This window comes from Aquarana catesbeiana, linkage group LG01 (genome assembly GCF_042186555.1).
Source record: "Aquarana catesbeiana isolate 2022-GZ linkage group LG01, ASM4218655v1, whole genome shotgun sequence".
In the NCBI taxonomy this organism is placed as follows: domain Eukaryota; kingdom Metazoa; phylum Chordata; class Amphibia; order Anura; family Ranidae; genus Aquarana; species Aquarana catesbeiana.
In genome coordinates this window covers 955,625,871-955,649,492 of record NC_133324.1, presented here as the reverse complement: position 1 = coordinate 955,649,492, position 23,622 = coordinate 955,625,871, and the positions used below count along the sequence as shown (strand labels likewise).

At 41.6% G+C, this 23,622-nt stretch overlaps 1 protein-coding gene across 1 annotated transcript in view; it reads left to right on the top strand.

Moving 5' to 3' along the window:
* Positions 1-10,659, top strand: part of LOC141128415 (ribosomal protein S6 kinase 2 beta-like) — a 36,275-nt gene extending 25,616 nt beyond the window's left edge. The window contains exons 6-8 of the mRNA XM_073615702.1: positions 8,129-8,255; positions 9,114-9,316; positions 9,841-10,659. Coding sequence (XP_073471803.1) covers positions 8,129-8,255; positions 9,114-9,316; positions 9,841-10,659 — 1,149 coding nt within the window. The remainder of the gene's footprint in view (positions 1-8,128; positions 8,256-9,113; positions 9,317-9,840) is intronic.
* The last annotated feature ends 12,963 nt before the right edge of the window (positions 10,660-23,622 follow it).

Here is a 23,622-nt window from a genome sequence, read left to right as displayed (position 1 = left end):
GCGATATTTGGGAATGAGGAGGAAGTTTTGGTTGATCGCAAATTGCGATTGGGTGTGTAGTGTTTTATTTTCTCTCTGAGGTATTGAGGAGCGTTTCCTTGTATGCATTTGTGGGTGAGGCAGAGGGTCTTGAATGTGATACAATTCTTTACTGTTAGCCAATGTAGGTTCCTCAGGGATGGGGAGATGGACTCCCAGGCTTTTTTTCCTGTTACCAGTCTTGCCGCCGCATTTTGAATGGCCTGTAGGCCCGCAAGCTGATATTGGGGTAAGCCTATGTAGAGTGAGTTTGCATAGTCAAGACGAGAATTGATGATTGTTCCAACTACTGCTGCTTTGTCCTTTTCTGGGATAAAGGGAATGAGTCTGCGTAGCAGGCGGAGGAGTAGGAGGAGAAGTTCTGTTTTTGACCCGTTGAGTTTGAGGGAACTAATGGTCATCCAGTCATCTATCAAAGTGAGACACTTCTCTAGTTCTTGATGGTGGTCTTTTTGTCCGGTGATGCGAAAGTAGATTTGGGTATCGTCAGCGTATGAGTGGAAGCAGAGGTCTGATTTTTTGATGATTTTGAGGAGTGGGCGGATGTAGATGTTGAATAGCACTGGCGACAAGGGTGAACACTGAGGGACTCCACAGGAAATTGTCTGGGTGTCAGAGGTGAATGCTCCCAGTTTCACTGTCTGAGAGCGATTCTCTAAGAGGGATGCAAACCATTTTAGACTCTGTGAGGTGGACAAGTAGAGTATTGTGGTCCACTGTATAAAATGCTGCACTAAGGTCTAGCAGTATCAGGAGACATGATTCTCCATCATCTGCTGCTTCGAGGGCATCATCCCATATTTTTAGAAGTGCCGTTTCTGTGCCATGGCCTGGGCGGAAGCCTGATTGTAGAGTATCCAGAAGTTGATGTGTGTCCAGGTGGCATTGTAACTGTTGTACTACCGCTTTCTCCATAATCTTGGAGATGGTGCTAAGGCTTGTTATCGGTCTGCGGTGGTTAGGGTCGAGATTGGGTTTCTTTAGCAGGGGTTTGACAGTGCCTTGCTTGAGGGAGGTTCGCACAATCCCTTCTTTGAACGACTGATTTATGAGGTGTGTTATAGTGGGAGCCAGGATATCAGGGCACTCTTTCAGAAGTTTCGTGGGAATGATGAAGTTTTGCTGGACATTCGTTTGTCTGTATTATATGGCATTTGTTTTCAGAGGATTCTCTTGGAAAATGTACCACATGAGCAAATCTTGTTTTCAACAAAGGTAAAAATGAATCTTCAACATACAATATACAGTATAAGGATTTCAGTAACAAACAAATGTGCCCTACAAATTGAAATTTAAAGAGGATTCACCTTAGTCATCCAATAAAAGGGAATCGCCCATCATTTTTAATCAAAAGTCACTTTTCAGAAGTGGCATAGACTATAATAGAAAGATTCCTGGAACATACAGGATTCATCTATCAAATTTAATTAAATTGAATTTTATAGTGGGAGCCAGGATATCGGAGCACTCTTTCAGGAGTTTCGTGGGAATGATGTCATTTGGTGATGTGCTGTCTCGAAGGCTTCTCATAATGGTTTTAGTCGTGTCAGTGGGTCAAGAAGAAGTCCGGCGGTTGTGTGATGTTCGTGTTGATTGTGTAGGTATACAGGGTCAATGTCAGTCTGTAGCAGAATTCTGAGAAAAATAAATCTACACTGCTAAGACAGATCAGCAAATGACTCTCATACTGCACAAAGGGGGATCGTTGACCAGTGATGATCCTGAGGTCTGATTTCAGACCTTCTATACTGTAAAATTCACAGTTTAGTTTCCTTCAGAACCTCCCTATAGGGCCCCCTCCTATCCCAGAGCCCCATAGCAGGCACATAGGGGGTTTATTTACTAAAGGTAAAACCACTTTGCACTGCAAGTACAGTTGGAAGTGCAGTTGTTGTAGATCTGAGGGGGACATGCAAGGAAAATAAAAAAGCATTTTTGATTGCACGTGATTGGATGATAAAACCAGCAGAGCTTCCCCTAATTTCAGAGCTTCCCCTCAGATCTACAGTAACTGCACTTACAAGTGCACATGTAGTGCAAATTGGATTTGCTTTTAGTAAATGAACCCCACAGACTGCTTTTGGCTATGATTACACCACTGGCCTCCTTATTACCATATCAATGTACAGGTCAGTCCCTGGGGGGATGGTCAGTTTCACGCTGTAAAAAGCTTTTTTCTCTTCTGTAAATAAATGAAAAGTGTCCAAGTTTTACATTTATAATTGGATTCTTCATCATCTTTGCTACAAATGTGTAAAAAAAAAAACTTTTTAAGTAAACTGTGCATGCCTACAAAGCAATGCTACAATGTAGACCTCTATTTCATTATTATTAAAATAGATCAAATAACATTTCAGATATTGTTTCTTCACTTGAACTTCTTCTTAGTAAAACTGTAATTAAGTTAACAACAAAAATAAATTTGATAAAATATGAACTTTCTCTTTAAGAGTCTATTTGTTGGCAAGTTTTGCTGGACATTCGTTCGTCTGTATTATATGGCATTTATTTTCAGAGGATTCTCTTGGAAAATGTACCACATGAGCAAATGCTGTTTTCAAAAAAGGTAAAAATGAATCTTCAACATACAATATACAGTATAAGGATTTCAGTTACAAACAAATGTGCCCTTCACATTGAAATTTAAGGAGGATTCACCTTAGTCATCCAACAAAAAGGAATCGCCCATCATTTTCAATCAAGAGTCACTTTTCAGAAGTGGCATACAATATAATAGAGAGATTCCTGGAACATACAAGATTCACCTATCAAATTTAATTTCCAAGATTTGCCCACTTGCCGCTTTACACATAGGATGAATTCTCTTTGAAAATAAATGCAGTAAAATACAGATAAAGATCCTTTATAAATAGACCACTTTGTGATTAAAGTTGGACTCTGGGAAAATATAAAGCAGACCCCTCAATACACCACCAACACTAATGAAATGTATTTAGTATAATACGTTTACTTTCTTGTAGTAACAAGCTTCTTCTTTAATGGTCTTACACTCGGCCACTGGTCCGTCCTGCCCATGGGTCTTCACCCACACCGCCATTCTATAAAGGATATCATTGGTGGCCAACATCCCCTTCCTAATTTCCTGTGTCGGTACATCGATGACGTGTTTTATAAAATATTCCTGAATTGAATCAAGTTGTGTTATTAGATAGAAATAATAAAATGAATTACTATTTCTAATAATATAGATGGACACACTTTGATTTCATACAACTAGTGCACCATTTTCTGCTGATTTTGATTTTATTTTAAAATTTTAATTTTTGGGTTTAACACCATTTTAAATATAATAATCCTTCCAGACTTTGTAATGTGGGGGCTGCATTAGTAGTGTTTTAATAAAAGCTGAATTTAATTGGGCATTGAGAGACCCTACATCCCAAAGTGAATATTTTTACAATTAATTGACACCCCCCCACAAGATTATTATTTATTGGGAAGGTTTTTCACTTGATGCTAAAAGGTGCCATACATAGTTTTGCCCCTTCCTGTACTGAGATAATCATGTAAATTTTGCATTCCCTAAGTGGCACAGTTGGGCACTGACTAGTAGCAACAATGCAGGTTGGTTTCCATAGACATGGTAATGATGATGGAAACAGTATCGGCAGCCGCACCTCAGCCTGGGTATTCAACCTCTTCTTTAGGATATCAATTTCATCACTTATGTACAGGAGTGAGACACAACATTTTATAATAACAATGTTATCTTCCTTGAATAGTTTGAGCCTACACCCAAAAAACAATAGTCAAGGGGGCACAGGGAATAATAGCGATGGGATACAGTGTGTACAAGAAACAATAGTACAGGTGGAACCCCCAGGAAAGACAATAGCATAGCACTGCCAATGTTAACTGTTCCTATTGACTACCACACCCAATACAACACACAAGGTTAGAAGGGGTAATGCACCTCAAAAGTCAATCTCAACTAATAAGAAATAAAGTATGCTAGATATAACATATTTAAAAAAAAAATTCAATAATTCTTAAACTGATTTACTGACCACACATACAATGCCTATACCCTAGAACATTTGTAACAATGCAAAGAAAGACCAAAACTCTTATCTACTTGTGACAGTTGGAAGTCACTTCTATAAATGTCTACTTTTCCAGAAATAACAATGCTTAAAATATTTAAATTCCCTCAAAAACTAATCATGTAACTCCTAGTTTCAATTGCCTGCAAAATACAATGGATTTAGGTGACACAAATTTTAAATATTATTGAAAAATTTTACTGTTGAGGCTTTTTTAAAAAAAAAAAAACCTAAGTGCAAGCTTTTTCTGCCTCTTTATATAAATAAAAATCTTTCTGTGCCTTTTTTTGCCATCAACAAAAAACACAAAACCAAGATACTGAAGTAAGTTGAGCAAAAAACAAACAAAACAAATTATTCTATAATTTTCCCACTCAGTATAACCTCCCCGTTTTAAATGAAACTATTATCCAATATACTCTTCTATTATACAGGATATCTACTGTATATACTCGAGTATACGTCGTTCCGAGTATAAGTCGAGGCCCTAATTTACTACAAAAAAAAAATGGGAAAAACTTATTGACCCAAGTATAAGACGAGGGTGAGAAATGCACAGCTACTGTAAGTGGAAAAGAGGGTCAACAATGCCCATTTGCAGCCATAGGTCCCCTGAACTTCAAAGTCGGTAGTTAAGGGTTCCTAGATGCCCCCTAGCTGCAGCCAAAATTTGGGGTCTCTGAACCCAAAGGGTCCTGAAATGACATTGCTGCAGATGGACACAGTTGACCGAATTTGGGGCCCCGGGGCCACTTAGTGCTAGGAACCCCAAATTTGGTGTGCAAACCCAGTGGAACTAGCACCATAAAATTTCCAAAGCTGGGGTTTCTAGCACCAAGTGGCCCCCAGATACAGGGCCCCAAAAATCAGTTCAGAAAATGTCAAGCACTTTTCTGCAGGAGAGAATGACATTTTCCGAACCGGTTTTGGGGCCCCGTATCTCAGGGCCACTTGGTGCTAGGAACCCCAGCTTTGGATATATTATGGTACCAGTTCCACTGGGTTTGTACACCAAATTTGGGGTTCCTAGTACCAAGTGGCCCTGAGATATGGGGCCCCAAATTCGGTTCAGAAAATGTCAAGCACTTTTCTTCAGCAGAGAATTACATTTTCCGAACCGATTTTGGGGCCACTTAGTGCTAGGACCTTCATCTTTGGATATGTTGTGGAACCAGTTCCACTGGGTTTGGGGTTCCTAGCACCAAGTGGCCCTGAGATACGGGGCCCCAAAGTCGGTTCGGAAAATGAAATTTTTTGCTGCAGAAAAGTGCTTGACTCAAGTATAAGTCGAGGGGGGCACTTTCAGCACAAAAAAAATGTGCTGAAAAATTCGACTTATAATCGAGTATATACGGTAAATATTAAAAATTGGTGATGGTTTAGCCCCCTTTGGGTGATTCTAACACCCACTAACTAAACACAATGTACATATTTTATCTGCTGTGCTAAAAACTCTCAGCCTAGTGTCCTGACAAAGTGTCCATTAATTATGTTACCCAAAAAAATTGATAAACTTCACCAAATTATATCACTAGAGATATCAGATCTCAGAGAGAATTCCTAGTCTAAATCTGGCCATAGAAGGGTATAATTTTGTAAAAAAATATTAATTGGGAAACAAATGTTCTAAGAAAGTTCATTTGTTTTTCTAATCATTAAGTGGAGAACTTTAGGGTTCCATGGAGATTTGGTTGAGACGTTGATCTAGACAAATAAGGGACTAAGGGAGGTGTATGCTGCGTGCGTGGGTTTGCCTGGGGCGACGCAGACCTTATCTGACCCTAAAAACTTAACTTATATCACCACCGGGCAATTAGGGGGTTAAACCTTTATAAGGTAATAAACGGCGGATGCCCTGACACTATAATAAACTATAATAAACTACAAAAAACAAACTAGCTAACCAGCGTCACCCGTAACACTTATACGGTGATCGCTGGTGAAAGGGTTAACTAGGGGGCAATCAGGGGGTTAAAACCTTTAGCAGGTAGTATATGGGGGTCCCTGTTGCTATAAAACACTGACAGCGAACCTATATACTTACCTCCCTAACTAGCGTCACCTGTGTCACTAATACAGCGATCAGAAAAACGATCACTTGGCGACGGGGGGGATCACGGGGTTAACCTTTAATAGGTGGAGTTAGAGGGGTACCCTGGACCTAAAGGGGGCTAACCTAACTGCCCTAACACTAATAACTGTCACAAACTGACACGAATGCAAAAAAAAAAACTGCTATTGGTGTCAGTGTGACAGGGGGTACAGGGGGGGGATCGGGGGGTGAAGGGGGGTGACAAGTGTGCCTGGCGTGTTCTACTGTTAGTGTAGTGTTGTGCAGACTTACTTGATGTCTTCTCTCCTCGGCGCCGGATTGAAAAGACCGGCTCGAGGAGGGATGACATCACTTCCTCTCCCTCTGTTTACATTACAGAGGGAAAGGAAGCGTTTTCATTCGCCGGGAGCGATCGGGAGGGGGTGGCCACGAATGGATGGCCTCCCCCTCACCTCTCATCGCCCGGGAAGACATGGCGACCGCCTCGGGCACCGGGGGGGTGTCCGATCGGACCCCCCACCCGCGTAAGGCAGATCACGTAGATCTATGTGATTTTGCCTGTCAGTGCCACCTTGCCGACGTATATCGGCGTGAGGCGGTCGTCAAGTGGTTAAGTCTTTTTTTTAAACTAAACCCATGGGCATACAATGTTATTGGGAATAAAACCTAATAATAAGAGAAAAATATAATAGAACCATCAAGAACCAACTGCCAATGTAACGTAATGTTAAAAAAATAAATAAATAAAACATTAATTGTCTGGTTAGTACTCCAATCATGTATTTTTTATTCAGGCTAGAATCATATTTCCCATTTTATGGTTATTATGGTGGAAAGATTCATTTTTAAAACTCAGAAAAGATTCAAAGTATTTGGGTTTTAGTATATTTAATGCAATCACCTATTTTCTAGAAAACCTGTTTATATGCAAATCGGCAACAACAATCCGAGGCTGTTCACACAACATTTCCATTCAAAGTCAGCCAATGGAAAGCCTTCATTCTTTGTCTGCCTCGCCCATCTCCCTTGTAAAAAGGGGCCTCTCCCTTATCTGATCAGTGACTCGACTTAAAGAGATTGCGGTATACTGATTTATTACAGCCTAGCTGAAATTTTGGTGACGTTGTCCGGAGCTGATCTGCAGTGGAACCGAACACTCAGAGAAACTGATTTGATATTTTCACAGCTGAATCCTCCACCACATTTAAGGTAAGGTCACTTCCATCTAACAATCAATGGATCCTTATTATTTAATGAACATTCTGATAACACTGTGGAGGTTTATCTAATACATATATAAAAACCTATATATGGACAACTGATAAAAGGGACAATGGGTGGAGGTTCAGTTCAGGATAATATGTAAGACAATAGGCCATCCTTATGTTATTTTTACTATTTTCATGGCAGTATCTGCCAGACATATTGGGGTCACCAAGAGACTGCTGGCTGCAGATACACTTTTCCATCAGTGCTTACCAATGTTTATTTCATTTCCTTACTGAAGGAATACAAATGAGTCTTTTGGCCACCGAGGGCCCCTGAACACAACTGAACTGGTAACTTGTGGATATAGCCTGGCACCTATTTATGTATTGGTACATGTCTTGGAAATAATTTTTGCCTTTCTACTTGATCAAGTTATACCATTGCCTGCTAATTTTCTTGTATATACATAGATTGTTATCTTCCCATATCCAGTTCCTTTAAATGTACTCCATACATTTCTGTTGTTGTGTTCAGACTCTAGATTTACTGTCCAAACCTTTTTTCCTGAGTCATATATACCTATAGATATGGAGGTCTATTGAGCATTTCATATTTTATAGGCATATAACTGAGGGTAATAGTTTTCATATTTAATACATTTCTATAGTTTCTCTTTAAAGATTATTTTTCTGCGTAATAATTTATTGTTGTTATTGGTTACAATAAATTGTTAATGTAACAACAATCTTTTTATGCTCTCTAGGACACTATGGCCTCTGTTGCCCATGAGGTGGAAGCTCTTCTAGATGGAATGATCTCCTTCTACGCACTGAGACTACGGCAGGTGGACGTACAGAAGTACTTCCTCCTGGGGAAGGAGCTTGGAAAAGGTGGGTATGGAAGAGTATTAATGGCAAACGACAGGAAAACAGGTCAGTGAATTTATCTAATCACCATTTTGATATTCTCTACAAATATTTGTGTATATCTATGTGTGTAATCTGTAAAAGAATTTCTCCAAGAGGTCACTAATTGTACACTCATCCTAAAATAAAAGGAGCAGTAAAGTAGAATCCCTGATCAACACACATGATGAAGAATAGCAGGTACAGCATATGCAGTGAGAGGATATGTGCCAATTCTAGAATTTATTACATCTCTATAAATATAAAATGTATAAAACAATAATCCATATTGATAAGATTATTTAGGTAACTAAGCATTGGGCTGACTCCTTGGGAGTAGTTTTGCAAATCTCAAAATGTCTTGATGGGTACATATCTGTCTGGAGGAGTGGACATTCCTAGACAGGCTGTGTTTGCATGCAGACAGTCCTGGATAATGACCACATGTAATGCTGAGTCTATATGATAAAATAGAAATCCAATAAATAAAAGGAACCAACTAGGAGCAGTCAGGCTGGGAAGGATGCGATGCTAATAATTCTGGACATCCTCTAGCTGGGAAATGAGGTGGGTTCTATCTGACTTGCTGAAGCTTCTAATGCACTTTGATTGTACTGCACACTGTAAGAACTGTACAGCAACCTCTCCAGTACTGAAATGTGTCTGCTGGTAGGGTTAAAGTTTAGCTTTAAATGAAGCATAATACATTCTCAATCCAGGAGCAGCAGATCACTCTCAAAATCTCAAGAATTGTGATAAGAACATTCGAAAATTATCATTTAAATATTTCCTATTTTTGATTGAAGTTAAATTCTTTTTTTTTTTTTTTTTTTTTTTTCATAGGTCAAACTGTGGCTCTGAAGTTCATGGATAGAAGCAGAAACAGTCAGGAGTCTTTCCTCCGGGAGTTCAGTGTTTCATCCTTTCTTTCATCTCATCCCAACATCATCGGATGCTGTGACTTTATCTGCAAAACCACGTACAACTTCGTCTTTGCCCAAGAACTGGCGCCTGTTGGTGATCTGTTCTCTTTGATTATACCACATGTAAGTACATTAAGATATACGTATGGCTGAATTTGTTTCTCTTAGTTTTGGATAGAATTACAGTATGAGGAGTTAAAGGATAAGTTCACCTTTTCAGAAAAAAATATGAATGCAGATTTTTTGCAGGTTAAAAAAATCTGCATTTATTAGCCTGGAAAGCATTTCACCAGTGATCAGCAGATCTCTGATGACATGCAGGCCTCCTGCAGACCTGTCGGTGTTTCTGCTTCCTCGTACGAGGGAGCCGATACATGCTGACAGGAAGAATGAATGAACCACCACAGTGCTCACAGCGCCATGGTAGTTCATTGAAAACTACAAGCTAAAAGTCAGGCAGATACCTACACATATGCCAAATACATACATACACATGACAAATAATTCATCTCTAGTCTAAACCTAAAAAAAGTATGGCTATACATACACTTTACCTGTTTCTGGATATTTATTCTGAACGTCTCTTTATATTCTCCCTACTGTATTTATTATCTATTGTAGTTTGATCTTATTTATTTACTTTTTAGGTGGGAATTCCAGAGGACGCTGTGAAGAGATGCGCTGTTCAGATCTCCAATGCCCTCGAATTTATAGCGGAGAAAGGACTTGTGCACATGGACCTGAAGCCGGAAAATATTTTGGTCTTTGATAAGGAGTGTCATTGCATCAAGATCACAGACTTTGGCCTTGCTAAGGTCGGAGGGACAGTTATAACATCCAGGTGTGGCAGCCAATCCTACATGGCCCCAGAGATGCGTGACGTGACCATTGCAGGTGGATTGACTGTAGATGGCAGCCTCGATGTGTGGGCGTTTGGTATTATCGTCTACTGCTTACTTACAGGAGAGTTTCCATGGAGGGTGGCCATCCTTGAAGATAAAGGATACAAATGTTTTGTTCAATGGCAAAACAATTTCAAGATGGATAACCCTCCAGAAGCATGGAGAAAAGTCCCCGCTAAGATACGAAGGATGTTCAGTGGTCTTTTGGCAATTGATTACTCCAAAAGGAGTCAAAGTACCGAAGTCCTCAAATTCACAAGTCAAAGCTGGAAAGAAGAAAGTGTAGATTCAGCTACACGAGAAGAGGATGAAGATCCCACTGAAAATAATTCTTCTGCACAGTCTGAGGACTTGTCGGCTTCATATCTGTACACTTCACAGAGCTCCAGAGTTTCCATCACTTCTAATCTCAGCTCAATGTCTTCTTCCCCTTTGACCACAAATACTTCTGTATCTCAGTCTGAGATGTCTCCAGAGGCACAGGAGGACAACATGGAAGAGGCACTAATGATGTTTGATGACGAATTCTCCCTACATATTGGTGCAGAGGTAGATGTTGGGTAAAGAAGAATTGGTGGGTGATGGAACATCTGAAACAACATCACATAAGCCCAATTTTCTCAGGTATGTGACTTATTTGAGGAAACACATAGCTAATTAGGTTTTATGTGCATTTTGCCGTAATCAACTTCAAACCATTTGGGCCATGTCACACTAGCAGTTCTGCACCAAGTGTGTAGTCATTACTCTTTGTCCTGCCATATCCACCACTAATTTTACTTTTTTTTTTTTTTTTTTTTTTTTTTAACTAAAGGCATAGCATCTCCATCCAAAGCATATAGACTGATTACCCTCTTTTTTTTTTAACAAAATCCCTCTGTTCTTTTTAGTTGTCCCTCTTCTGATGTTCAGATCACTATACAATTGTATTATTTCACTACCAAGTATGTTGTAACGCACTAAACCTTTCATCCAGCCTCTAAACTATTACAAGCATGGCATGGCCACATTCTATGTCTATATACTTTGTGTTATGTGTCCTTCCCTTTCATCTCAGAAGGTTGAGAGGTATGCCAATGGTATAACTTTTGTGAGCCATTTCCAGAGTGGTGGAGCTCAGCCTTGCAGTTAGAAGTATTAAAGTGACACTATAATCAAAGAGGTTGATATGAAAGGTCTTCTAGTTTACAATGGTAATAGCAGGACTCTTGTTGGATAGGCTGTTAACATTTTGCTTTTAAAAGTTCGGTTTTTATCAATCATGAAAAGTAAAACCAGTAAAGGATGGCTTCTTTTTGGATGATTTAGGTCTCTATTTTTTGTTGTCTTATTAACTAAGATTAGCTATTCTATGGCTGTTTTCTAATTTGCACAAATCACCTATACAGTCAGTGTCTGTAACTTGATATATGTGTACATGGAATGCTAAACATTTATAATTATTTACTGCAGGATAGTCAGTCATTCTATAAGGAAGAAATCTTTCAGAACTGACCATGTGCAGTTTAAAGAAAATTATATGTGAACAGCAAGCATGAATATGGAATTTATAATAATATTTTGCTCTAACAATATTTTTATGTTTTTGTTTTTTTTAAGAGACAAGAAGTCTGGACTACCCCCAGGGGTTGAACAAGACCCCTGCCTGGTACATGGGGGATGTAACTTGTACATATATGAGTAGTTACTCCTCCTGTGCACTGGGTGGGGCTCTTGAATTTTCTCCGTACAGAAACAAATACCCGCTGATCCTGCCAGAAGTTCAGTGAGCGTATAAATTCCCGTTTGAACTGATAACACTGGAGGAGTTATGCAAATATCAAAATGTCTTGATGGATGGATGTCAGTCTGGAGGAGTGGGCATAATAAAATAAATATGTTTATTCATAAGTAAATTGTGATATTGTTTCAATTTTCTTTTCCTTACCCTTTTCCCCTTTTATTAAATAACTTATTTTCCAGTGAAAATCTCTGCTATGTAAAAAAGAACACAAAGGTCCTCGAAGGCCTATATGAAAGCCTAGAATGTTTGGTGACTCCGTGAAATAAACAACTCTGGAATTCCTCTTGAACATCAATAGTGTGTGTTACTGTAGATGTGCATTTCATAGGGAGGGTAAATAAAATAAAAGAGAAGGAAACTGTCAGAGCTGGGCTCAGGCCTTCCTTCTCTGAGCTGGCCGCTCAGCTGTCGGCTAATTGCCAGCTACTATCTCTCCACAGTTACTCACCTGTTGATGATATCCTGCTCTTCAGTCCTGCCTACTTAAGCAGTTCAGCCCAGAGGATCTCTGCCTTTGCCTTAGTTTCTATGATGTTGACCATCTCCTGCGATCCTGTTAAAGACGTACTTTGCAGACATCCCTTCTGGCTCCAGATCCTGCTTGCTGTTCCACTACATTTATCCCTGACTTCTGTCTCGGCCTGATTCAATGGTTTCTGATGGAAAGATGAACTGAAATCCCATTCTATAGTATAGAGCCAATGAACATTTACTGCCACACGCCGATATACGTCCTAAGTTTGAAGAGGAATATATTTGTAATGGCAGCAACTAGCTGCCATAACCCCAGTATCCTCTTCTTTGGCTGGCGGTCCCCTTTCCAATAAGAGTGGTCTCCACAGCGGATTTGCCGCAAGATTACTTTTATCGGCGGCGGGAGGGGGGGCCTTCCTCTCCCGCCGCACTCCGCCACTTACCAGAGCCGTAGGCAGCGTCAGAGCTGAACGGATCTACACCCTTGCTGGATATGTGGTGACGCCCGCTCGTCCCCACCCCCTTTCCTGGCCTGCCAGGCTGCGTTCTCGTATACGGGTCTGGTATGGATTTAGGGGGCAACATGTTTTTCGGTGTTGGCGGTTCCCCTTAAAATCCTTGCCAGACCAAAGGGGGTCTGGTATGGTCTTGGAGGGGAAAACCATGTCATGTTTTTATTTTTATTTATTTGAGTGGGGTTCCCCTTCAAGATCATCAGAGCACAAGTAGCATGTCAAAGTTGGATCAGTTAAGAAGGCGATCCGACTTCAGTGATATTCAATGGGCTGAAGTAGGATCAAAGTCAGACCAAAGTAGTGCAGGGAGCATTTTCAAAGTCGGACCGACTTGTGTCAGACCAGTTACGACGGCTCTCATAGGGAAACAATGATTTTCACACGTCATGCGACATGAGCTCCCAATGTCGGAGCGTTTGTTGTACCAGTGTGAACCCGGCCTAAAACCTGGAAGCTGATTGGTCACTATGCACAGCTGCACCAGATTCTGTGTGCACAAGTTTTAGGAATCTTTCCCCTATAGAGGTTGTGGTCTGTCAATTTTTTATTTTTTTGACCTGCCCCTTGCCCTACATACACACGATCACCAAAACACAAGCAAATGCCGACAAATACATTTTCAAAAATCTTTGTTTTATTAACAACCTATAGGGCCCAAAACCCGTTCCTTTTTTTTTTCTTTTAACATAATAGGGTCCAAACACTGTACGGTCACCTACGTTTACAGGCCAATAGTGGCCAAACTTAATATAATCCCCTGCACTACAAAAGCACCATGTGATCAGGTGTGGGCTAACACAATGTATTTGCGACCTGCGTTTGTGGTGTTGTTCACTTCAACACCTGCTTAAGATTGGAGTTTGTCTTACATGAGGTCTGAATTGCACAGGAACGCCCAGCGTGTTCATTTTCATGTACCGGCATGGTTTGAACTGGCCCTAAAATATTTTACACCTGTAAATGGCTTTCCCTTCCCTGTACAACATTGCACTATTTGGAAACTGCAGTAGACTCCATTTCTTTATTCCCATTATCTGATGGAATATATTTGCTTCTTGTGTGTAGAGACAGCTCTTCTAAATCCTCGTACACACGATCGGTTTCTTGGCAGACAAAGCTCCAGACTTATGCCTGAAGGGCGTGTGCCTGGATTTTATCTTGCATACTAATGGCACACAATTTTCGGCTAACAAACACAAACGTAGTGACGTACTACGTGCAATTTCAGCTCTTGAGCACCACCCTTTGGGCACCTTCTGCTATTGTCGTGTTATGTGAGCATTGATTCTGAGCATGCATGTTTGGACTTTTGTGTGACGGACTTGTGTACACATGATATGAAAATCTGACAACAGACCGCTGTCCGCCGAAAATTTATAAGCCTGCCATCCAACATTTGTTGGCCGAAAGTTGGACAACAATTGTCTGATGGAGCGTACTAACGGTCGGATTTAAGACAAACGGTCTGTCATCGCACAATTCCTTGGCGAAAATCCGATCGTGTGTACGAGGCTTTAGGGTGTGTTTACTGTTATCTGGATCTTGTAATGTGGCCTCGTGTTTGATTTGAAAGTCTCACCACACTAGATGTCCGACAGATGACACTTTCACAGCATAATGTACACACAGACCTATCTTTTTGCTGGATGAATCCACACTTCTCAGTCCAACAAAGTTTGGTATTAGGAAACTTTGTGATGTTGTCAGTTATAGGGCTTTGCTGCAGTTTGATGGGTTGAAGTCCTTGTGTCCGTCTGCCCAACTCTCACCTGTTCCACTTATTGCAGTTTAGGCCTATCCAGCTCGGTTTGGTTGTGACCGGCTTCTTCTTCAATCTACTGACATTGGTCTATTATTGTGAGATGACACACTCTCTCTCCAAGGCACTATCTACTATTTATATACCAACTAGCAAACTTCTTACACCTTGTAGAAATGTTTGGGTTGCAGATGTTCCTAGACTGGGATGATATGTTGGAGGCTCCCTTTACCAGATTTAGTGTTAGCTAGGGGACCATCTGATCCATTATAAGTATTTATCTGACCCCGGCTAGGCTGCCCACAGGTTAGGGTTGCCACCTCATCCCTTTAAACCCAAACACACATGAATTACAAAGGTTCTGAGGCTAATTTAATGCAGATAAGGCTCCTAGTGATTTTAATTACCACCTTAATCAGCCAAAGAACTGGTGTAATTAATATGGGTTTAGGTTTACAGTCATGAGGTGGCAACCCTACCCACAGTATATAGCGCTCAATGCTTCAACGTGCTGCCATTGCTACTTTCCCAATGCTAATTTCATTAATATCTTCTGGGAGTGTGGAGCCATTCAACAGTACGAGATAGTCCATAAATAATTCCTTTTTGTCATGGGGCTTTTTTTGGAGTAGCTCCTGACATCCCCCACATCTTCAGTACTTGCTGGATATTACAAAGTGTATCCAGTTGGTTACTACTTTAGTTATAACCTGTACTATAGAGATGTTTTTAGTTGATTTCATTGGCCCCCACAAAATCTATCCATACTTTAATTACATTATTGTTCTTCTATGCTAGGAAACTTTTTTTTTTCACAGAAACAAGCTGCTGCTTCGGCCCTACCGGCTTGGAAATCATTGATACATAAGGCTTTACCATTTTATAAAGCCACATATGCTAATAGGGGGGTACCCACTAAATTCTAAGGTGTGGGGGTTGGGTTAACGCCACATCTACAGTGTCTGATTAACTATATTTGACTAAACATACCGCATGGACCACCCTTTTCAAGTCTGCTGATCGAATGTGTGATGCTTTGCAGGCTCCTAGTTAAAAAAAAAAAAAAAAAAAAAAAAAGATAAATGCACATTATTTTCTCTGCAAATAGATGTGCATGTATCTTATTATTTTCTTTTGTTTGTTTTACAAAGATGAACTTCTGACATTAAGGCTCCATGCACACTGAAGCTCATAAACGTCCATTTTTGGGAGTTTATGGGCTGTTAGAGGGGAGTTTGGGCTTTTTTTTTTTTTTTTTTTTTAACAGCCCATAAACTCCCCTCTCTGTTATCCTATGTGTCCATAGCACACATGGACGTTTTTGGATGTTTATCAGCAGTAGAGTGTTTGGGCTGTTTTCTGAACGCCATAAAATCGCATTCAGGAGTAGTTTTTATGACCACAAAAAAAAATGCCAAATGCTCAAACGCTGATAAACGTTCAAAAACCTGGCTCACCAGTATTTTTTAATGGTTTTTAAGTGAAAAAAATTAAATATATTTAAAAATCACTAAAAAATGCTAACGTGGAAAAACGCTAATAAACACTAGTGCAAAAATGTTAAAATAAACATTGCAAGACTCACTGTAAAGCTACTCGCGTTTTTATAACGTTATTTTAACTTCCAGTGTGCATGGAGCCTTAACACCCTCCATATACCACAGCTGAATTCATTTGTTGATGTAATTAGGCAGGACAGAATTTAAAGGTTTTTTTTTTTTTTTTTTTTTTTTATATATATGTCTTGCAATTGTACATAATGAAAGGCAGATGTGAAAGCATTACATGGTGTACAGATTTCTATGGGTGATAATACATTCGTTACAATAAAAATATAAACATTGTTGGGCAAATAAAACTTTTTTTAACCAAACAAAACAAGTTTTATATTTTCTCTTTCTTTCTGCAGCACCACAATGATGTCAGTTCAGTTCCTTTATGGTAAAAATCTGATCTGGTATTTATGGAGTAAAGCCTCGTACACACGATACAATTGTTGGCAGGGGATTGTCTGTTGACAGACTGCTGTCCTAAAATCTGACCGTTAGTACGCTCCTTTAGACCAGTGGTCATCAACCCCGTCCTCAGGGCCCACTAACAGGCCAGTTTTTATGTATTACCTTGGGGGAGATGCAGACTAGAATACGGCAATCACTGAGCAGCAAATGATATCACCTGTGATGGATTTCAGTTATCTTACAAACCTGGCCTGTTAGTGGGCCCTTAGGACAGGGTTGATGACCACTGCTTTAGACAATTGTTATTCAACTTTCGGCCAACAAATGTTGGCTGGCAGGCTAGTAAATTTTTCAGATTTTCGGATGGTCAGTACACAAATCCATCACACAAAAGTTAAAACACGTGCTCAGAATCAATGCTCACGGAATTAGCAGAAGGGGCCCAAAGGGCAGCTCTCTAGAGCTGAAATTCCTCATAGTACGTCACTATGTTCCTGTTTGTGGCACGACAATTGTGTATCGTTTAGTATGGATGACAAGATCCTGGCACACGACCCTTATGCCGCGTACACACGACCGGACATTCCGAATGAACAGACTTGCCCACACATGGACAAGTCCGTTCATTTTGAACGTGACTCAGGTGCAACGGGACTAGAAAAGGAAGTCAATCTTGACACCTTGCGAGTCCCGTGGTGGGGCATACCAGGTCCTTAAGTCTGGATTTTTAAAGGGAAGCCCCCCCCCTAAAATCCATACCAGACCCCGAACCGAGCACACAGCCCGGCCGGTCAGGAAAGGGGGTGGGGACGAGTGAGCGCATGCCCTCAACATGGGGGTGGGTGCTTTGGGGGAGGGGGCCCCCCCAAGCACCTTGTCCCCATGTTGATGAGGACAAGGGCCTCTTCCCGACAACCCTGGTCGTTGGGGTCTGTGGGCTTATCGGAATCCGGGAGCCCCCTATAATAAGAGGGCCCCCAGATTCCGTACCCCTACCCATTCACCTAGGGGGAAAAAAAAGTGTCAATAATAAAACACGCTACACAGGTTTTTAAACAGCTCCGGGGTTCCCTCCAGTTCCTCTTCTCCCGGTGTTCCAGTTCTTCGGCCGGCTCCTCTGCTGTCTGAAGGGCTGCTCTCTTGCCAGCGAAGGTCCGGGCTTCTTGTCTTCTTCCCTCGTCTCTTCTCCAGATGTTGACACGACAGTCTCTCCGGCTGGACTGCTCTCTGAGGGCTCCGTTGTGACTTATATAGGCAGAGACCCCGCCCCCTTATGATGTCACAGTCCCTGGGCATGCTGGGACTGTGATGTTTTAGGGGCGTGGTCAACATCACCCAGTGACCACGCCCCCACGTGTGGGCAAGTCTGTTCATTCTGAAAGTCCGCCGTAACTCCGGCGCTAATCCCCACCCCCTTTCCTGACCGGCCGGTCTGCGTGCTCGGGGTCTGGTATGGATTTTAGGGGGGACCCCATGCCGTTTTTTCGGCGTAGGGGCTTCCCTTTATAATCCATACCAGACCTAAGGGCCTGCTATGCCCCACGCTCCCCGCAATAGGAAAATTTGTTTTTCCTATTGCAGCGAGCGCGAAATGCAATACCCTGCCCTTGCGTCTTATCTGGTCCATTGGACCAGCATACAGACAAGCGGGCTTTCCGTCGGACCAGCACACAGACGAGCGGACTTTCCGTCAGAAACTGAGTCCGACGGAAAGATTTCAAACATGTTTCAAATCTAGGTCCGGCGGGCTTTTGGGAAAAAGTCTGCCGGAAAAGTCCGCCGGAGCCTACACACAGTCGGATTGTCCGGCAGACTCTGGTCCGCTGGACCAAGTCTGCCAGAAAGTCCGCTCGTGTGTACGCGGCATTAGTTGGCCAACAATCGTACCATGTGTATGAGGCTTTAGGGTTTGCACAGCTCTCTACAATACAAGAGGGTTAAAAGGGCCCTGCCCATAAGAGCTTACACTCTAATAAAGATTAAACCTTTTATATTGTACACAACTTTCACAGCATGAAGCTGGGTACAGAATGAGGTGAATATTCACCAGGCAACACATTGGAGGGGACGTATAAACCCCTCCGCACCGCACCACATTATATCATATTTAATTAACCACTTCAGCCCCGGAAGGATTTACCCCCTCCCTGACCAGAGCACTTTTAGCGATACGGCACTGCGTCACTTTAACTGACAACTGCGCAGTCGTGCGACGTTGCACCCAAACAAAATTGACATCCTTTTTTTAGAGCTTTCTTTTGGTGGTATTTGATCACCTCCTGCGGTTTTTATTTTTGCGCTATAAACAAAAAGAAACTGCTTTTTTTTTCAAAATTGTCACTATTTTTTTTACTTTTTGCTATAATGCGACTGCGACATTATGGCGGACACATCAGAGACTTTTGACACCATTTTGGACCATTGTCATTTAGTGCTATAAAAATGCACTGATTACTGTATAAATGACACTGGCAGGGAAGGGGTTAAACACTAGGGGGAGATCAAGGGGTTAAGTGTGTCCTAGGGAGTGATTGTAACTGTGGGGGGGATGGGCTACCACTGACATGACAGAGATCACTGCTCCCAATCACAGGGAGCAGTGATCTCTGTCATGTCACTAGGCAGAACGGGGAAATGCCTTGCTTACATAGACATCTCCCCGTTCTGCCGCTCCGTGACAGGATCGCAGGCCCCAGGTGGACGTAGAGTCCGCGGGACCCGCAGGAATGATCGCGGAGTTTTTGTTGGGCACGCACGCCCACAATGCCGCAATTTAAAGGGGACGTATCTGTACGCCCATTTGCCCAGCTGTGCCATTGTTCTGACGTTCATCGTCGTGCACTGGTCGGCATGTGGTTAAAACCTTTTCAGGGTCTAGTTTTTTTAGAAAAGATGCATAGTAATGAGGCAAAACATAACCCCCCACTCTTCAGAATCTCTTCCCCCCCCCCCCCATATAAATAAATACATTCATGAGTGTGGCTATCAGCAAGTTAGATTTCATTCACACAGAATAAGAAAACTATGGTAGAGTTCGAAATTGTAAAAAATGTTACATTGGACAAAACCCATACATGAAATGAAGTGTCAGCAGGTGTTTAGAGAGGAAAATGTCCCCCCCCCGCAGGCAAATTGGTTCATACTTTGCTGGGTTTTTCCTTCCTCTGGATCAACTGTCTGTGTGTGTATATAGCAATATGTATATTTATTGTTTCCCTTTTATTTGTTGAACTTTTTTTTTTTGTTTTTTTAAACCTGACTAACATCACATATAAAAACAGGATAGTTCTGTCATTGGAGGAAAAGTGAGGAGTTGTCTGTAGTAATGTTTTCCATGTTTCTTCTTCTAAAAAACAAAACCAGATGAGTTCCTCCATCCAATAGGTGTATATATGGGCGGGGGGGGGGTCAGTTTTCAATATCAATATTTTCTAAATCATCTGACAGAGAATGACAGAAAAGGGTTAATCTGTGAAAGGGAGGAGCTACAGCTCAGTATGAATAGCTAATGAGAGAGAGGTCATGTGATTAGGGAGTGGGAAGGGTTTGGAGCACATTGATTGGTTGGTATTGGTCATGTGATGAGTGGGCGGGGTGATTGGTGACTATATCTGGGTGGAGAGGAGAAGCAGTCAGCCATTTGTATGTTGGGAGAGGGTGGTGTGCTGTGTGGGGTGGATATTATACCAAGATACAAGCTGCTTGTAGGGAAAGTCTTGATTGATATATCGGCACAGAGATGACTTTTTAGCTCAGTATAGGGAGAGAACCAACTTGTATGAGAGTACAGGGAGCGCGAACAGGGAGATTTCCATATTGGAGACAGAGCTCAGTCCAGGGAAATCCTTCATAAATAGGACTTGGTTGTCTCTTCTGAGCTTCTAGAAATGAGAGAAGATCCAGCAAGTATAATGTTCTGTGTAGGGAGCCTCTGATCCCAAAGTTGGATTATTTGGAAGGAGATCCTGAAGGCAATTTTTGGGGATTGTGAATGGAACCTCCACCCAGTGTGTGTATAGATTTCTAAGGGCCATGTGGTGTATATAGGGTTTCATTTGACTTTTAAAGCAGTAAATACAAAGGGTCATCCTCCTCACACTGCGCCCCATATGCACTGCAGGCTCTTCCCATATAGTGATGGGTTTAGTCCTCAGCTGGGGGATTGGCTCATTAGCCCCCTCTGCTGCTCACCGATCCCTTCCCCCTCTACTACTTACCATCATCTCGTTACATTGTGTCCAGCAGCTCCAATAAGGTGGAATACACTTGGTGGCATCACCCCTCCAATAACAGCCATTGCTTCCTTATACTTCCATTTTGTGTTCTATCCTGTACAATTTACTAAAGACAAACCCTCATTAGTTTCCGATTTATAATAGATTGGTGGTAAGAATTCCTCTGTCACCAATGGGGAAAAATGATATATGATCTAGACACATCTTTGCCCCCCCACCCGTTCTCACGCAAGGTTCACCATCATGTTTAATGATTCCTTATACTGTAGCTGTAAGGATCCAGCTCATCCGCCATGACGGGATGGTGAACAAGGCTACACACAAGAAGTAAAGCAATTTAGGTGTTCTGTGAAACAGATGCATGTCTTTGCTCCTTTTGGTTTATGTATTGGACAAATGTTTTTATGGTTCAGTGTTATCCAGTGAACTCCAAAAAATTATTTGCTTCTTTTACCCTCTATCAGATCAAATAGAAATCCTGCTTGGTCTCATGGATCACACACAGTCCACTCTTGCCTACCCTCTCTATATACAAGGACATGACAGTTTTTCATTGAAGGTTTTCACAGTGACCACTATTCTTTACCGATTGTGTGAACTCTATGCACATTCTAATTATGATCCAATGCAGATAGGTGTTTGTGGCAACCATCCCATCACCTGATATCAACCCTTTTGCTACTGTTTTTTTTTTTCCTTTCCTTTAATTTTCTTTGACAAAAGTCATATCTTTTAGATCCCTCAATAGTCTTAGATCATGCAATGATGTCTTTAGTCAGTTGTAGAATAATGTTCCATCTCACAACCATTTCTTCCTCTTGTCTATTTTTCTTTAGTGAGCGGCTGCATTTGTTGTCATGGAGCACATTGGTGTATATTGAGTCCATTTAAACCAAAGAATTCTATTTCCCTACAAGCATATCCAGGTTTTCTTGACAAGTACACTGAGCTCCACCATAAGTGATTTGTAAATGGGATTGGCCAGTTCACCACAACGCTTTTCTCCTCTCGGACAAACTGTTTTTTTTTTTTTTTTCCACCTACCTTGTCAGAGTTGCCACATCATCCCTTTAAACCCGAACACCTTTGAATTACACAGGTTCTGAGGCTAATTAAATGCAGATAAGGCACCAAGTGAGTTTAATTACCACCTCAATCAGCCACAGAACCTGTGGAATTAATGTGTTGGGGGTTCAAAGGGATGAAGTGGCAACCTTACTCCTCATCCATCATTGTGTAAATGGAATACTTTGCACTGTCTAGACCAGTGATGGCGAATCTCCGCACCCCAGATGTTTTGGAACTACAATTTCCATAATGCTCAGGTACTCTGCAGTGTAGTTGAGCATCATGGGAAATGTAGTTCCAAAACATCTGGGGTGCCAAGGTTCTCCATCACTGGTCTACGCTGTCCGACTGACTGTCCCATGCAGCACAAATTGCTTTCTTTAGCACAGAACTTTGATGTGCTTTTTTTTTTTATATCACTGGTTATGAGTCTTATTTTACCATGAATAGAAACTGAAAGTGATTACAAACCAAGTGCAAAAAATAAAATAAAACACAATTGCACAAAAAAATTGCATAGATGGTTAACAATGGCGCACACACTGTAAATAGCGAAATGACCGATAAAAGAAGTAGCTGACAATACCATGTAACACGCAAAGTGCAAGAATCCAAATAGTAACATGAAAAATTGCACAAAAGTTACATCAATCATGAACAATTGCTCACACACTATAAACAGTGAAATGATCATATCTGACAAACTATTTTACAATCCTGTGTGACGCTCAGTGCAAAAATCCAAATACAGTAATTGTACAACATGAAATGTTTGTACTAAATGTGAACAATTGCCCCATACGCCATTAAACACTTCCGGACCGCCTCCCCACGTTATACGTCAGTATTTTGACGTTGAATAACGTTATGGCCGCAGATAGATGCCACAACCCCAGTATTTTTAAAACGGCTGGCGTTCCTCTTTAGGATAAAAGTGGTCTCTGCGGCAGATTCGCCACCAGATCACTTTTATCGGCAGTGGAAGAGGTGCCCCCCCCCCCCCCCCCCAACCGTCACGTGCCATTTGTCTCCGCCGCTTACCGGATCCATCGGTAGCGACAAAGACAATCCAAAGGTTTTCCCTCTGAGGCATGAGGGAAAGATGGCCCCCAGTCTACTCCATACCATTGGATGACAAGCGACGTTAAAAACGTCACTTCCGCCCAATGGTCCTAAAGTGGAATTTTTTTTATTATTGCATTTTAAATGTAAATATGAGATCTGAGGTTTTTTTTTTTTGACCCCCAGATCTTACATTAAAGTGGGGCTCCACCCAAAAAACAAATACCTGAAAAATTCTAAAATAAAAATTTGGATATTTTTTTTACTTCCTAAATGCCTGTTGCTAGGTGGTCCCTTGTAGTCTGCCTCTTCCTTTGTCTGGGCTGGTGACATCACTTCCCCCTTGGCACAGGAAGGGCTCTGCTCCCGCCCTCCTGTCAATCATCTGGGACCCATTACAGGTCCCAGTTGATTGAGCGGGCAATCGCGGCGCCGCGGGTGCCAGGCTGTGAAGCCACAGCCCAGCGCCCACAGTTGAAATGCCGACGAGCGGAGGGGGGGGGACGAGCGGGGCTTCGATCCCCTGCATCACTGGACCCAGGGACAGGTCAGTGTCCAATTAAAAGTCAGCAGCTGCAGTATTTGTAGCTGCTGACTTTTTTAATTTTTTTTTTTTTTTTTTTTAATGGACCTCCTGGGTGGAACTCCTCTTTAAAGACGTCCTGTCATGCTT